Source organism: Corapipo altera, unplaced genomic scaffold (genome assembly GCF_003945725.1).
Source record: "Corapipo altera isolate COAL_440 unplaced genomic scaffold, ASM394572v1 46, whole genome shotgun sequence".
Taxonomy (NCBI): domain Eukaryota; kingdom Metazoa; phylum Chordata; class Aves; order Passeriformes; family Pipridae; genus Corapipo; species Corapipo altera.
The window spans coordinates 16,728,870-16,746,376 of NW_020884883.1; the positions used below are offsets into that span (position 1 = coordinate 16,728,870).

Below are 17,507 nucleotides of genomic sequence, written 5' to 3' on the forward strand. Positions count from 1 at the left end.
TGACTTATTGCCTGGGAAGGGAGAAGTTTGAGGGAATTAAAAATTCAGCTGACTCCCTAGAGAGATAACCTGGTATAAAAAATTAGCACACCAAAGCTTTATGTATTCTGATGCTGGACAAATTGCATATTGTTTCATCTGCATTACCACAACCAACGGGAGCTCATCTGAGGCACTAGAACAATAAATATTCTTAAGATTTATTAATTATCAGGAAGAGGAGCAGGACTCACAGACAGTGAGTGAAGACAGATTGTTGTGAAGACAGATTTGAATGCAGCAGCCTCTCAGGTCACTCTTCCATGGAAATGGTGTATATAGACATCCAAAGTTTAGTGTGAATTATAAAAAAATGCACCTTTAAAGTGAAGCTGAACTAACTCTTACCCAGCCTAAGAGTCTTATAAGATGTTTTATTAGCAATCTACGAGGCACAAACTAGTATTACATCTACTTTGTCTTATTTGTTTTAATTAGTAACTGCACTGCCATTTCTTTAAAATGGAGAATGAAATTTGTTTCCATTCAAATGGAAAGTTTGATATTTATATCATTATATAATTTATATATAATTTATATCATTGCTTGAATGATATAAATGCTGCTTGAAGTAGGTTCAAAAGAAAAACACTACTTTTATGAAGGTGGAGTTTCTAAAGGCACTGTTGCAGATACTGCCTTTGGGCATCTCAGGGTTTGGAGGGAGAGCTTTTTGCAAGCTTCAACATGTGTTTTTGGGAGCTGCTGTCAAATACCAGGTGAAATAAGTGTCTCTTATGGTGACAGATGGTAACCCTTCTAGCAAGGAATAGACAGTGGCAAAGCAACTTAAAACTGCAGAAATGAATTTGTTTGTTTCACAAAGCCATTAAGGTAAGAAAAGTTGCTTAATAATAACTGATGAGTAATAGAAAAGGCAGCTGAAAGAAGAAGAAACCAATGGCATGACAGCATAGAGACTTGTTCCAGACATAGGAGCAGGGTTGCAGCACAGCAGCTACCCAGAGGAGGCCAATTAAGATGAAAAGTGTGGGAGGAGCAGAAAAGTAGGATTTACTATAAACAATGTTTCAACCTCTAGTATTACTCTGTCATCATTTATTATCCTGCACTTCTAGTGGAAGGTGTCCCTGCCTACAGCAGGGAGGTTGGAACTAGATGATCTTTAAGGTCCCTTCCAACACAAACCATTCTGTAATTCCATGATTCTATAACCTCCTTGTCATATCTGAGCCAAAACCAACATACAACAGCAAAAGCTAACAAGATATAATGAAGATGAATAAACTATAACTATTAAAAGACACAATCTTCACATTAAGGCTTTACTTTTTAATAATTATCAGTACTTTGTCCTCAATTTCCTGTTACAGGCAATTTTGCTACCTTTAGAGTAATAAGAGAAGATCTGCACTCACAGGAAAAGAGATCATGAATAGAGTTGCTTAGCCTGAACTGAGTGGGAGTAGGTAATATGACTTCTTCCTTGTACTTAGTTTAGCCCATACTATTGCTTATTTTCTCTGCTGTGCTTCAGGAAAACACACCAGAATTGAATGCTTTATTCTTCCTGTCCAAGCCCTCTGACTAGGCAGTGTCTAAGCTTGTTGATAGACATGTTTCTGCAAACATATGTTTAGAACATATAAAGTTAAGCCAGAACAAAAATGAACACCAGAAATCAGTTACTGCAAGAATAAGCCACACTTTGTGTACAGTTACTGGTCAAGAAATAAGGAATGTAAAGTGACAACTATTTCTGAGTGGTCAAAAACCAGTAACTGCACAATAGTGATCTGCACAGGTTCCTCTTGTAGTGTTTTTCTTGCTAATGAGTGGCATTTCCTCATCTAGAGAGTCCAGCTTGCTGTCCCAACTATAAAGAACTACTTAGAAAGAGCCACACCTACCTGATGAGTGGCAGCTCTAAGCCCTTTATTAGATTCAACTCTCTTATGCTAAATTTTCTTTCGCACCTCCTCTTTTTTCCCTTCAGCTAACAGAGAAGCAATGAGCCCTCAATGCTGCTGCCAGGTTTCATTTTTATATCAGTATTCAACCACTTTTTTCCTTTTGAGTAAGGCTAAACACTGTCTTTTAGCCCACATCTTTATTTAAAAATGGAGGCATAAAACACAATGAGATAAACAAAAGGACAAGTTAGTATTTACTTTCCACACCGAACAGAACAGGAGTGGCTCATTTCTGATATTGATTCTGAGTAGCAATTTATCAAAAAGGTATAGAAGGCACAAAGCACATGCTGCATCAAAAGTAGTATTTGTGGAGCTGTTGGTTTGGTTTCTAAACCAGAAGCCCACACAGGTTTTAAAATGACAAATGGCTACTATATTAATTTGCAGGGTTTTCTGTTACTTCACAGCTGTATAAAATAAAACATTCATGTCCCAACTCTGTTCCCTGCCAAGCACTGATATTGTTTAGTAGTGGATGGGGAGCTGGACTGTATTTGTTCAGAGTGGCAAAGGCTTCTTTGCCCACCGCACTGAAATTATTTTGAGATTTATAGAACATCTATGTAACCATAGAGAAAGCAGCTTTCCAGACAGGCCAGACTGTTGTGAAGGGAGGCAGCGCTGACTCATGCAGACTGAATTATGGCAAATAAAATTTTGCCAACTGCTGAGCAGACACAAGGGTTTTACTTGCAAACCCTAACTGCAGCACAGCCAGGCAGAAATGTTCAGGCACACAGGAATTTCACAAGTGCCAAGTGCTGACAATAACAGAGAACTGGGGTTAAGCAAGGTTATTTGTTGCAATTTGCAATCCTTATGCCACAATTAGTAAATAATACCTTGGTACGCCAGAGTTGCAAGTTCATTTCAGATGGATTTGTTTCTCCACACTCATGTTTTAATGCAAGCCAAGAAGCCAGCCTGATCCCAGTAAGATCCCTACTGCATTTGCTACCGATGATTTTTTTCCCCACAAATCTTTCCGTTTTAGGTGCTAAAAAGCTGTCATTGGGTACATAGTGTTCAGTTATGGGGTAAAAGCTCATGTGCATGCCCACAGAGAGACAATGGTGGGGAAGAGCAAATCATACCCAGGGCCATCAGCCCATCAGGGATCCATCTCCACAAGCCCAGAGGAGCACAGAGGCACAGTGGTAGGTGACAACCCAAGTCACAGACTCCCAAGGAGCGAACACCTTGCCTGGACCTTTCCCAGGGCTGTCCCAGCAGACTCATCACCCCTGTGTCCAGGTGTGAAACTCTCCAAGGTGAGTCTTGGGAGCAGCTCTCCAGGACTGCTCCACAGGGTTACTGCCTTGGACATGTGCTGCACATTATGGGATGCAGGGGAAGAGCATTTTAAGATTGTATGGGACTTAGTAGGAATGTTTAGGGGAGGAACCAAAGAAATAGAGAGGGACTTAGATGATTTGGAGAGGAACAAGTGTGGGAAATAGAGGGGTCTTGGCAAGTCATATGTTCAGGAGGCAGCAACTGGGGAGACTGGAATCCAGGGACCAGTTCTACTTTTGAACAGTGGTTCACCTCTTGGTTTACCTCTTACCTGAGGTAAGAGGTAATAAATCTTGTCAGATGTGTCAGAATGTTTTTGAGTTGCTGCGAAAAGGAAACTTTTCCAGATTCACAGATTTCTGGAAAGGCATGCTATAGAGCAAGTAAGTACCATGACAAAGATAGGCAAAACAGAGTAAGATAGTGAACTATGGTTAATAACATAATCAACAAAAATAGAGATTCACTGAAAGGGCAAACAGACCACTGTGGTTTTAAACCAGCTTACGGAAGTCTACAAAAAAGCTCTGTGTTGATGAAACACATAAGTTTCCCCTCACTGTGGCTCTTGCTTGCCCGGTGTAACACTGACAATTTAAGGTGCTGCTGCCCCCCTCTGCCTGACATCCCGTTGGACTTTTCCACGGCAAACAGAAGCAAAGACAAACTCTTTTCCCAGCTGCTGCAAGTAACAATGTTGTGCTGTACCTCCAATCAGTGACTTAAAGTTGTTGCATTTAGGAGGTTGGATCTAGTTTTGCATTCTTTCCCCAGAATTGAATTGACCTTTTAGATTTAGGGGTTTTCTGCAGTTGAAAGTTGTTTTTGATGAGTGGTCTTTCAGAGCAAGTCATTTTGTAACTTAAATTTACATTAAAGTTTAACAGAGTTCAAGCCAGAGCTGAAATCAATGGAGTGTGAAAGGAGACCATACTATCAGCCATTAATGCTTTGCTTGAATTTTCATGCCAAGTTTATCTTGCTTTCATGCTGCTTCTTGCTTTGGAAAGGGAAATCTATAATAATTTGCTGATCTACTCAGCCTTTCTGAAAATCCATCTGCCTGAGGAATGGTTAGACTGCAGAATCACTAAAATGGTTGTTTAAGAACAAACAATTCTAATATTTCTGACCTATAATCCTCACCTATCTATCTGCTACCTTTAACTTTCAGCTCTAAATAGTTTAAAGCAAAATTATCTTTTTGTCCTGTGTCAGCAGCATCAGGAAAAAGCCTTTTACTGCCTAACAAGATAAATCCATTGGCACTTGGCACTGGCAGTCCTTCCAAGAAATACTATGCTGCATTGCTGCAGCTCAATTTGCTTTTCGTCTTCTGAACTAGGATCATCTAGATTGGATGCCACTGCCTAGATTAACATCTTGGCACTTAGCAAGCATATTAACTGGAGTGACAACTGCAAGCATGGTAGTTTCAGCCTGCTGGAAATACCAAGTGTACAATAACTGTGTCCCATGTTTCTGCCATGCTGAACTCCTGAACCATATTCTCTTACAAGGAGCCAGCTCAGTCCTGCCTGAGTGGCACTCGCTAGATTGAGAGGATTTAAAATCAGATGAAAGAGAAGAAACATTTTAATACAGACTCACAGCCAGGGAAAGGAGCTCTGTCAGTGTTACAAGGATGTTAAAGGTTCCTGGTAAATCCCATAAGATCTTTGCTTAGCATCATGAAATGTTCATCAGTCCTGGAGTGGTAAAGGGGAAACAGGCAACTTCGTGGGCATTATTCCAGGACAATCTATGACAGCAAACTCTGCTTTGCCCAGGTCACAATGGAGCAACTAAATATATCTGTGCATCCCCAGATTATCCTTGACTTTACCCCTCAGTCAGAGGAACTACACAGGGAAAGCACATCTCAATTCCAGAGCAATAAGACAGCTTTGAATCAGAGCTTGCAATAAGTCACTTTAAGGCACAAATTCATAGAAAGTTTTAATTTCAGCACTTGCAAAACTACTTTATTTTCCCAACAGACCCCAGTCTTTTTCAGTGCAGAAAAATTAATAATGTTTGCAAGGTGAATTGTGCTTCCTGAATTGTTTTTTAAAAGTTTCTATAATCCTCATTATTCATCTAGAAGCCTTGGGTTTTATTAAATAACTATTCAGAAGCAGTGCTGAATAGAAGTATACTTTAGTTGATTTTTCTCTTAGGTTTTTATGTTGTTCTTCCTGTAACTGGTGCTTCATAAATGCAGCTTTATCTTCACAAGATTCCTGAGACAAGTTAATATTAGTATCTTCATCTTACAGATGAAGGACAGAAAGGTGGAGCAATTTAAGCAAGAACATTTCAAATATTTGCTATTTTTGGGTACTTCTCTCGGGACACAAAAGCTTACTTGAAGGACTTGCTCTGCCTGGTTTCATTTGGAGTGGGATGTGCTTTCTTTCCACACAGCAAATCACACACAGCTCAAGTCAGCACAGCAGAAATCAAAGGCTGGTACAAGCTACAGTGCAACTCCTCCCCAGGCAAACCAATTTGTCATCACTTGTCACAATCCCACCTTCCTTCTGTTCCCAGCCATATGTTCCCCTCCCCTCGCACCAGCTCTGGCACCTGCCTTACTCCTCCAGTGAGCTCAGCCTGAGGAAAGGGAGAAAAATGTGTGATTAGTTGTTGACAATAAGCTATAGAATCAGTTTTAAATTTATAATAATCATAGAATCACAGAACGGTTTGAGTTGGAAGGGACCTTAAAGACCATCCAGTTCCAACCTCCCTACCATGGGCAGGGACACCTTCTACTAGACCAGACTGATCAGGGCTCCATCCAACCTGGCCTTGCAAGGCATATTTATTTGTTATTAATTTATGTTGTTGTTAATTCTAAAATAGCTACTTTGTGTAGTTAGACATTAGCAACAATATATAAATTTATTATTAATTTACATAACGTATAAGAACTATAAAAAAATACTTATGAGTAGTCATTAATTACAGTTATCATTAATGGATATAATTTAGAAATTATTATATTGAGAATACCAGAACCAGATAAGATTTTGATGGCCCAGCAGGAAGCTGTGGAGCAGGGCAGGCGCTGGTTGGAAAAACCTCCGAGATCGAGTCCAACCTTGTCAACCACACCATGGAGCTGAGGGCCACGAGCAGCCTTTCCTTAAACACCTCCAGGGACGGTGACTCCACCCTGGGTAGCCCATTCCGATGTCTTATCACCCCTTCTGTGACGAATTTCTTCCTAATGTCCAACCTGAACCTCCCCGGTGGAGCCTAAGACTATGTTCCCTATGTCTCCAAGCACCCACCACGGCAGCCCCTGCACTGATGGGCTCACAGCTGGGCAAACAAATTATGTTTTCACGCACCAATGACCAACGAATTACCAACAAAACCTCCCTTATTTCCCCCGGCGAGACAACACCCACCCTCCCCTCATCCCTCCGCCCCCTCCCTCTTCCCGCCCACTCCCGGCGGGCGCGGCGCGCTGGGGTCGCAGCGCGTGCGCGCTGGGAGCCACGCTGGAATCAGCGGCGGGATCCGAGAGCGATCGCCGGGAACAATCACCGGGAGCGATCCCTGGGAGCGATGTTCCGCCGTCCCCCGCGGAACTTCCGCGGCCGGCGGCGCGCAGCCTCCAGCGGCAGCAGCGAGGGCGAGCCGGAGCCACAGCCGGGACCGGTCGCCGCCCCATCTCCAGACTCCGGCGCCAGCTCGCCCTCGGAGCAGGAAGCGGAGCCCGAGGAGGGCGAGCGGGACTCCCGCGGGGATGCCCGGGCGGAGGGGCCGCTGCCCTCGGAGGAGCCGGCGCGGAGCGGAGCGGCGGCCGCGGGCCGGGGGCAGCGCCGAGCCGGGGCCGCGGCGGGGCCGGGCCGGACGGGGAAGGAGCTGCTGAGCTTCGGCAGCGAGGAGGAACGGGAAGGTGAGGGATCGCGTGTGTGTCCCTGGAGAGCAGGGCCCGAGAGCCCCGGGATAGGGGCTGCCTGGGGCTGCTGCCTCACCGAGAGCTGGGCTGAGGGCGCGGCCGCCTTGTGCCTCCTTGTGAACAAACCCAGCGGTGCCGGGTCGTGGGTAGGGCTGTTGAGGGTTTGTAGAACAAACCCATACAAAAGTCTGAGCTGGGCCGGTTTAGTCTGGAGAAGAGAAGACTGAGACGGGATCTGATCAATCCATACAAATATCTCAAAGGCAGGTGCCAAGAGGATGGTGCCAGACTTTTTCCGGTGGTGCCCAGTGGCAGGACGAGGAGCAGTGGCCATAAACTAAAGCACGAGAAGTTCCACCTCAACATGAGGAAGAACTTCTTTACTCTGAGGCGGCAGACACTGGAACAGGCTGCCTGGGCAGTTCGTGGAGTCTCCCTCTCTGGAGACATTCAAACCCCACCTGGATGTGTTCCTTTGTCACCTGTTTTAAGTCACCCTGCCTTGAATGATCTCCAGGGGTCCCTTCCAACTGTGACAGTTCTGTGGTTCTGTGAAAAGCAGTCAGATGATTATTTATGTCCACGTGCTTTTGTCTGGAAAACATTTGAAATCTTATCACTGGAGAAAACCAGAGAGAACAAATAGTGTGTGATTCTGTGAGCTTAATAAATAAGCTTAAATAAATGAAACAAATGTTTAATCGACTCTTTTAGGGTGTTGCCTTTGTGGCTGATGGCAAGATGTGACCACTTTGATGAACACAAGCTGCAAAGAAATACTGTGTTTTAGCAGTGCAGCAGCATTGCTATGTTGAGGAAGCTGAGCTGCACAGTTTTTAATTAAGAGGTGATGGATCATGAGTGATAAAGCCATAGGAAGAATTAGACTTAATCCAGCCAGAACTTCAGAATTTATGCTATACACACATAGAGATGTACATGCACTTTTATATGTGATACTTACAGGTGTGTGCAGATGTTGCTGTTCTTGTTAATGTTACTCAGTCATTTTGTTTTATCTGGGTAGGTGAAGAGTTTTTCAAAGTTAAAAAGCCATCTTTCAATGAAGTAACCTTTAGAATTCAAAAGAAGGAAAGCCTACTGCCTGCACAGAGAGAAGTTGAAGAAAGCAAAAGTAAGTACTTAAAAAAGTAGAAAAACTTAAAAAAAAAAAAGTAAAAAACCCCTTTTTTTAAAAAAAAGAAAAAAATTTAAAAAGTTAAGTATGTTATAAAATACTTATATGTCAGTGTATTGCAAAATCAGTTAGTGGAGAGTAATGCACAAATACTGATTTTAAGGGTTTTTTTGGTTGTTACTTTGTAGGTTTATAATTTTAATCTCTTTGTGTTGAAATTATTTTCAATATGACCTTGGTAAAAGAGATCAGAACTTGGAGACTGTTCATGAGAAGATCTGATTATGCAGAACCCCTCTAGTACATCAGTTAGTAAAGTTCTCCTACATTTTTACCTCAGCATCATATATATTTCAAACTATGTGCCACCTGTTCACTGCTTATTGCTGTCAAATTGCAGTTTGATCTGAGTATTGGCATTGAGAGAAAATGTGAGCTTAGTAGGATTTTGTTTGATAAAACTTAATGTAAACCTTAAACTTCGTGTTATTAAATTGTGTGCTCTTACAGCATTTGAATATGTTAATTAAATACTGTCATGGTTTGAGATAGCCCCAAAATCCAATTCCCTAGCTCCATCCCCCCTCCCACATCTCAACCTAATGTGAGATGGGTTTTTTTCCAGACAAAACACAACCAGACTCAGAATGGGGGAAAGGGAATATATTACAATGACTGTACAAATAAATACTATAACACATTATACACACAATCACAACTATCTCTACCATGACATATAGTATTTACAAAGGATCAGATCTCTTCTCCCCTCCAAATAAAAGTCCAGGAGGGAAAGAAGGACAGATCCCTTCCAGTCTCTCAGGAATCTCTTCTAAGGCAGCAGGTCTCCTCATCTCATGCATGCAGCAGTAACTGGATTGTTGTAGCTGGATCTCTGTTCAGTACACACAAGGGGGTCTCCAAGCCCCTCGGCTCTCCTTCGGTCCAAGCGAAGGCCTCACCTGTGGACTGCGAGCAGGGACCAGACTCGCGTCACCACAGGTATATCACGAAATGCAGGGGCATCTTCGTGAAAGTCCCTTCCTCAGGGGATTCAGATTCCCCTTTGCAGAGCTCCGTGCTCTGCCTCAAGGCTGCTAGCTTAGCAGCAGCAGCGAGGGGGGCCAAGGTCAACCCCCCCGCATTCCTTCTCTGTCCCGGTCCAGCTTCCCAGGACACCTTTGAGCTTCTCAGCTCCTCTCTGCAGTGCATGCTGCGCTTCAAGGCTCTTTCAAGCAAGAGTCTATCATCTTCCTCCTTTCCAGGAGGTCTCAAAGGAGTTTTAGGGGTTTGGTACAGTTCCTACCCCCAGAACTCCAAAGCTCTTCTGCGGGCTCTCTTCTGCTGCTTCCTCTGGTTCAGTTCTTATCTGTCCTGTCTCTTATCCAGAGTCTCTGGACACTGCCGCCGCTTCTGCTCTGTCTCTGTAGCCCCCAGCTGGGGCTGGGGGGCCCCAGAGGCCCCGAGGGGCTCCGGGCCCCTTTCCTCGTGGCTCTACCACAACATGGCTACTTCTTCTTCTACCAACCCAAACTACAACCCCTTCTCTTCCGGTGCTTGTGATATGTTTACATTTCTGCAGGAGCGCTAATTGGGCAGAACTTCAAAACTTCCAGGGGTCTCCACCCCTGGGGGTTACCACTTTTTTCAGCCTCTGGGGGAAAACAAGGTTCAAACCACTACAAATACACAATAGCCTTGATTATTCTGGTTGTATTCCGAGCTTCACTGAACTATAGCCAGTTGCCCAGAGAAGTTGTGGACTCCCTGTTGTTCAAGGCCAGGTTGGATGCGGCTCCAAGCAACCTGGTGTAGTGGAAGGTGTCCCTGCCCATGGGAGGGGGTTTGGAACTACCTGATCTTTAAGGTCCCTTCCAACCCAAACCATTCTATGATATGTTTCCTGTTCTTTACAAACAAGTGTGTCTAAAAGTTCTCTTCCCCTTTTGACACCTCTGTCAATTCACAGATATACTATATTTGCTAATGTTAGATAAAAATAAATTAGATTGAGAAATAATTCCATTTGAGATTGTGATTCAGATGAGATGGTAAATTTTCTTAGTAACTTCTTATAAAAGTATATAAGATAAAAGGTGGCACATTCTGTTGTTCAGTAATCTGATGATTTACTGAAGGTGTATTGGCAGATGAAAAGAAATCAATATTTTTAAAGAGTTTGAGAATAACCGTAGACAAGACAGATACACATAAATGTTTATAATTTAAATAAGAGCTCCCTCATTGTTAATGCTTTAAAAAAAGTGTTTTCCAAATATAATTTTTCAAGTCAAGAACCCAAATACGCTGTAAGCTATCAGAATATTAATCAGTTGTTATCTGGAAGCTGATCTCATTGCTTTTGTGCATGTAAATACGCCCTGTGTCTCAGAAGGACTATCAAAGATGCTTTGATTTGAAACAAGAACTGGCTTGTAAATGACTGTCTTGGAATGTCACAATTTGACATGTTTTGATGAGAACAGGTGGGGATGGACAAGTGACCAGTCTTTGCTGCAGCAAGCTGTAAATAATTACTGGAAACCAGCTATGGCACATCAGATTCCAGCAATAAAACTAAAATCATTTCTCTTACTTTTTTCCCCCTAATACAGAGATCTGCCAGTTGGAGCCTGGACCTGACAACACCAAAGGCACTTGTGAAGAGGAGGATGAGGAGAAGGAGGATGAAACTTATTCTTCACTGAATGAGGATTACAATAGCTCAGACTCTGAAAATGAATCCAACTCTCCACAGAGAAGGAAGGATTTATCACCAGGTTAGTTTCTGGATTTTTTGTTTTAAGGAAGTTATTTTAGAATGTTCTTTATTTGAAGTACATGACAAGTTAGGTGAGATGTAGGCATCTCTTTGTGCTGAGTCAGGGATACCCTTCTTCCGGAAGAATAGCAATGGTTCCCCCATTTTTTTAGTTGCAAATATTTTTTGTATTTCGTTGTTGATTTTGGGTGTAGATCAGAAATTATGACCATTGGCTTTAGAAGAAAGGCAGCAGAAAATTCCTCTTTAACGATACACAATTCCCTTCATGAGATGAAAATAAAACCTCACTTTGGGGCTGATTTTTAAACTTTGGGTTCCTTTGTAAGCTCACTAAATTAAGTGACACTGATCTTTTGGGGAGACAAAAACCCAGGATGGGCTAACAGAAATTTATTTAAAAGAAAAAGGTCTGAGGTTTGTTTTTGGACTGAGAGCCACTTTTTAAGGATGCTTTTCCATCTTCTTATATTCGACGTGGTAAGTGTAGTAGAAAAACATCTGGTGTCCCCTGTTCAGAATTGTACAGTGGTGCTGAACAGTTGTGATGATTGGCATTAGGAATGATACAGAGTGTTGCTTTCAGTCTTTTGCTTAGCTTTTCTTTCTCCTTGGTGCAGGTGAGATCCCCAGTGCAGCTCATGTTGAGGCTGCTCGAAGGAAACGTCACTTAGCCAGGACCAAGGCTGATTATCTTCCACTGGATGTTTCAAACAGTCCCCACGGCTCTCAGGGAAGAAGAAGCAGTGATTTCGAGAGTGAGGATGAGTCTGAAACAAAGAATATCGATTTTGCCCCTAAAATGAAAACTCTTAGGCAGAGGATGACTGAACAGATGGGTGAGTTTGTGTTGTTTCTTCCAGTGGCTTTGCTTTACTGTCTGGAAGAATGTGAGACTTGTCCAGTAAGCAGTGAGTGCAGTGCAGGGCTTTGCTCCTCAGGGCTCTTGGAAAAAGGCTGTACAGCTGGTATTTATGGGTTATATGGGACATAAACTGTTTAGGTCTTGCTTGTAGTTGTACAGGATACTTTGAGAACCATTTAAAAATTTTTTTTGGCTTTATTGACTGCAAAAAATTGCCTTGTAGGAGGTACATTTAATGTGGATAAAGTTACTGTAAATCCTACCTCCTGCTTCTGATCTGGTCTTCCAAGTCCTCTCTCTGCACTGACATTATGACTCCTCTTGAAAAAAAGAAAAAAAAAAGCAAACCAGCATTCCAGCCCTTCAGAAGTGAACACACCTATTGCACACAAAGCATACCTGGCTTTTCCATTGCTTTTATCTTCTTGGACCTTAATAGTGTTGTTTATGAAGCACAGGTTTACTTTATTATTTGAATAAGGGTTATAAGGAATACATAACTACGAGCCAGTTCTGGAATTCTAATAAATGCTAATGAGATATTTTTGTTTCTTTAGTAGAGTGTTTTGGAACACTTAAGGGTTTGTTGGGTGTAATGTCACTCCGTGGGTTACAGGCTGTACTTATACTCTTATTTATGTGTTATACACAGCTTTGCTTTGAGGCATAAAACCAAGATGTTTGTGCTCCTCCTACTGCAGTAGCTGACTGAGAAACAGTACATTGGGGAAATTAATATTAGTATGAATTCTACAAATCCCAGTAGCCATTTCCAAGCATTCCTTGCCTTTCGGTTTGGAAGTCCTCTGGCTGCACCTTTTTCACCTGCTGGTTTTTATGTGTACCACTTCCTAGTAGTGGCTGGGAGACCCACTGTTGCTTTAGAGGGAGGAGAGCATGAGAGGGGAAAAAATAAAGGATGCAATTCCATCTAATAATGATTGTTTTAACTTGCAGTGTCTGTGGGTGATGGATCAAGTGAAGATGAAGCTAAGTGGGAAGAACAGCAAATAAAGAAAGCTGTTAAACTCTCTCAGGTGACACACGCTTTCCTGACAACTAGAAGTTGCTTCTTTGCTCATGCACAGGAGAACTTGTCTGGACTACTGTCCTATCTCCTTCCTGCCTCTCATTAGAGAGGATTTTAGGAAGTTATACTCTGATTCTTCAGGGAAAGGATGGTTAGAAATATGGGAAGATGATAAGGAATATCTGTCTGGCTGTTGAGAAGCAGGGTAGTGGTGTCAGCCCCAAAGGCAGGTACCCGTGTGTGACAAGAGACTCTGAGAAGCAGAAAAGAAAATTTTGAACTCTTGACTTTTTTCCTGCCATGCAAGGGATCTTGAAAGTAAGAGTATGCAAACAATACAAGTATTATAAAGCTGCAAAGCAAAAATTATTATTTTGTTGTGCTTAATTTCTGTTGGGTGGCAATCTGAGAGCTCTCTTCATAGTTCAGCAGAATTCTGAAATAAACTGTATTCTGATGAGTTGGAAGTTTTGTTTCTGGCTTGGATCACCTACTCTAGATGAGACTAGGAGTGTCTGAATAGCCAGCTCTTTATGTCAGAGTTGACAATTGTAGTAATTTTTCTGATTTGCAAATTTTGGGGAGTAGAGGACAGGGAGAAAATTACATCTTTCTGTGGCTGGTGTTCAAATCCAGTATGATTTGATCCAGGTCCTCATACTCTACTTGTTTCTGGAAAACTTAATTCTGCTCTTCAGGAAACTGCAACAGTTTTTAGCAGTAGACCTTGTTAGTCATAGACTTCATGCTTCAACTCGTGTTTTGGCTAGATTTTTTGGTGATTGAAATATGTATCTTTATATCATATGTTTAGTATCCAAATGATACGTCTTTGTTGATCTGTAGAGCTGCAGAGGGAAAACCAGTATAAATGATGTATTCAAAACTGACACTTAATTCTTGTAGGAAACTTATGACGATGCTTCTGTGCATAAATATCAACCAGCTAAACCCCAGTTTGATACCTCTGTTTCTCTACCACCTGTGAATTTGGAAATTGTGAAGAAGCGACTGACTGAAAGGTAACTCCTTAATTTATGAGTTGTCTTGAGTTTTGTCACAGAATGAGACAACAGCTTTGAAGTCTTATTTTTTCCAGTGTGTTGGGGGACTTTTGGGTTGTTTTCATGAGTAATATGCCTGTTATATCTAATGGAGTAGTGCAAACTTTTTTACTTTACCTGGCAATTCTTTGTTGTAGGAGAGCATTCAAGAGTGTTTTTGTCAACTAGAACTTCAGACAGTAGATTCCATTTAAAAGAGTAACTTCATTTTAAATGGCAGCAGCTTTTTGTGCTTGGTGGTTGTTTTTTACAGGAGCATTGGTTTGATGTTATGTTTGCCCAGCAAGCAGAGCTTCTTCTGGGACAGGTGGAGCTGGCACTCCTACCTCTCCTGTGGTTGTTCTTAGACTAGCTGCAAAAATAGCTGAATGTTTCCTAAAGCAGCAGTAAGTTCTCTACAGCCTGTTTAGAACCTGCCTGGATTTTTGTCTTTATTCATGTGCCAGGCTGTGACTTTTATTCAGCAGTTCAGCTGCTTTGTGGGCAGCTCAAGTGTCCTGGAATGGAGGTGGGAACCTCCAAGAGGGTGTGTGGGAAGGACAGCTGGGGTCAGGCAACTTAAGGTGAGCCATCCCCTGTCATCCCTCAGAGCACTGGGAAGCAGCTGCTCAGATAAGTTTAGACAAGTAACATTATACAACTGAATTGTAAATATGTGCTATGAACTTGCACTGATCTCTCTCTGTATATGCCTCGCTTTGTACAGACAATCAGTGACACATTTGTTTAAAGAATTGTAACTAAATTGGGCTAAATATTTGTGGAATTGCATGCTTTCTTTGCCATATTCACTTGGAAGGAATTGAGTCAATTGAAGTAGGAATTTACGTACAAAATCAAATAAGGAAAATGAGAATACAGCTATCAAGAGTGGGAAATCTGTCTGGAAAGCAGCAAGAAGGAGAGAGGGAACCTGTTTGATGTCAAGTTTATAGATGTGTTTATCATAAATGCTGAAATAGATTTTTTTTTTTTTTTAAATTCTAGCACAGTAATAAAAAATAGCTTAGTTCAGTTATTTTCTTTGAAAAGTGTTCAGTTCAGGGAAGTGAAATAAGTTGTGATCTGTTTCTTGGTTCTGTTACAAGCTTGTTCAAGCTGAGCAAACACTTGGGATATGTAAGGAGGGAAGGGGGAAAAAAGAGAGGAAGCAGTTTTAATATATATAAATGTGCTATCTAATAGTGACAGATGTAGACATCAGATTTTGGGTTTTATCACATACTATCAAGGGTTGTCAGTTGGTTTGTGTGAGTGTTTATAGGTACTGCTGTCCATGCAACTTACATTGCAGTAGTATGGACATGCTGATGTGAGCTGTAGTTTTCCCCAGATGACATTGGGTACAATCCATTTGATAATGTGATATCCTATGATTTGCCTTTTTCAGTTTGGGGAAGTGTGGTGTACTGAGGAATCTAGGTAAATTGTTAGTGGTGCTTTCAAAACCAGCAACACACATAAATGACATTTGAGTCTCCAAAGCATTATGCTTGTCCATACCCCATACTTCTGCAAATGTTGGCATGGGTAGATCTTTCAAAGCTGCTTAGGTCAAATGCAAGTACTATTCTTAGCACAGGCAGAGATTTTGTATGTGATTATAATGGGAAATCTGGTTTGGAATGCATCAGCTGTTAAGTTGGCAATAGTTCTAGTTGTCTGGGTTTCCCTTTTAGGATAACATCCTTACAGGATGTGCACCGTGCCCACCAGAGAGAGTATGAAAAATACATGGAGGACATGGAGAGCTCAAAGATGACTGTCCAGGAGTTAGAGAAGCCTTCAGATGCAGCTCTGAATTACAAATTCTACAGGGCCATGAAAACATACGTAGAAAACTTGATAAACTGTTTGAATGAAAAAGTATGTATGTTTTTCTCTCCTCTTTTTTCTTTTTTTTTTTTAAGATGATAAAAGTGCATTCTATCAATGAAAGATGAAGCATTTTTGTTTGGAAATGATGAGGAACACCACCCAGTTAAAAATCACAGTTGTATTAGAAATTTCAATGTAGAAAGATAAAAAATATGGAGAAAAGAAGTCAATCCTCACCTGAAGTGATGATCCAGCTAATGTAGGCACAGACCTGAGCTGTGGTCTCACTTAGATTCTGTTGGATGAAAGCAAAATGTTGTTGGAGGGAGTTTCCTGCAGTTCTAGAAAGCAGAGTGGACTGAAGTTAAATGAGAGGTGACGCACAAGTTCATTTTTGGGATCTCAAAACGTCTTTACTCAGGATTACATAGCAGAGGTAGTAAGAATTTTGTGTTAGGTTCAAGCTGGGATTGAGTTAGCAGAGCTCTGTGAGAATTTTCTGTGTTTCCTGAACTGCAAACTTCACATGTTCAGACGGATAAAGGTTGGGAGAAGGGGAAGAGCAAACTGAAGTTTGGCCTCACTGGAAGTAAACTGCTGTTATCCTCTATAGATTGTGATATCAAATCTAATTTACATCTCTTAATTGCATTGCAATTGTGAATTTCTTTAAGTAACTAGGAAGAGAAGAAATGTTAGTTAATGAATATGTTTTCTTTAATGCTGGTGGCTCAAAAGCAAACTGAAAGCAAACAAGGGGCACCAATAGTGTATTGGTGAACCTTTTTGCATGAAGTCTTAGGTAGTCCATGATGAGCAACTGGCATTTAGTTTGTGTTTTCAGCCTTATGAAAAAGCCTGAAAAGCTCCAATGATCAGGAACTTACTTTCCAATGTATAATACTTCACAGCTATACTAAAAACCCACGGAAACTGTTTTTTGTTCTTTCTTGTGGGATTTAAATCAATTGAAAACCTGATTACTGTTTCCTGTATTTCAGCTGAAGGACATTAATGAACTGGAATTGGCTGCACATGCACTGCTTCAGCAACAAGCTGTGACAGTGTGGAAGAGAAGGCAAGATGAACTGAAAAATGAATCTGCTTATATTAAGCATGTGACAAGTTAGTATGAAGTTAGAAGTTACTTTCTTACTAAAACATCTACTCTTTGAGCAGAAATACACAGTTACTTTTTGGGTCAAGTTTTTAATTTTTGTCTTTGACCTCCTTTCCCCTTTCTATTGTCAGTAGGTGTGTTATACTACACCTCATTGAAAATTCTTGCCTCAGTAATGCCCAAGATACTGTTTTTCTCTGGTTTAATTGCTTTGAATATAACATGACCAAGTACCTTGTCAATTTTCAGCTATTTGTCTCAGCAATTTCCCATTGGTATTTAAAAAATGGGAGTCAGTTTTCTAGTAGGTGTTAAGTTGGAGAAAGCTTACTTATTGTTGAATTCTGTGAATATCTGGAAAAGCAGGGTGTTTAATTGTCAACATCACTTTTACCAGTGTCTGTGATAAGCTGTGTGTCTGCTCAGAATGGGGATTCTAAACCAGGAGGTGACACTTAAACATGTGGCAGAACATAAAGAAAGAAGCCACTTCATGTATGGG

At 41.4% G+C, this 17,507-nt stretch overlaps 1 protein-coding gene and 1 long non-coding RNA gene across 4 annotated transcripts in view; one reads left to right on the plus strand and one right to left on the minus strand.

Annotated features, from left to right (window-relative positions):
• Window positions 1-7,344, minus strand: LOC113946110. 2 transcript variants are annotated; one of them, XR_003527293.1, is made up of 3 exons: window positions 7,265-7,344; window positions 4,884-5,888; window positions 1-11 (listed from the first exon to the last, which is right to left on the minus strand). It is a non-coding gene; the product is annotated as an uncharacterized LOC113946110 (long non-coding RNA). The 2 variants fall into 2 exon arrangements; XR_003527294.1 differs by lacking the exon at window positions 1-11 and having other exon boundaries at window positions 4,851-5,888.
• The window catches only part of GCFC2 (GC-rich sequence DNA-binding factor 2), a 21,311-nt gene continuing 10,605 nt past the window's right edge, over window positions 6,802-17,507 (plus strand). For both annotated transcript variants that reach the window (XM_027641054.1, XM_027641055.1), the window contains exons 1-8: window positions 6,802-7,185; window positions 8,216-8,323; window positions 10,942-11,106; window positions 11,729-11,947; window positions 12,931-13,010; window positions 13,910-14,025; window positions 15,747-15,933; window positions 16,887-17,010. In XM_027641054.1, the coding sequence (XP_027496855.1) occupies window positions 6,852-7,185; window positions 8,216-8,323; window positions 10,942-11,106; window positions 11,729-11,947; window positions 12,931-13,010; window positions 13,910-14,025; window positions 15,747-15,933; window positions 16,887-17,010 (1,333 nt within the window). In that variant the 5' untranslated portion in view covers window positions 6,802-6,851. The remainder of the gene's footprint in view (window positions 7,186-8,215; window positions 8,324-10,941; window positions 11,107-11,728; window positions 11,948-12,930; window positions 13,011-13,909; window positions 14,026-15,746; window positions 15,934-16,886; window positions 17,011-17,507) is intronic.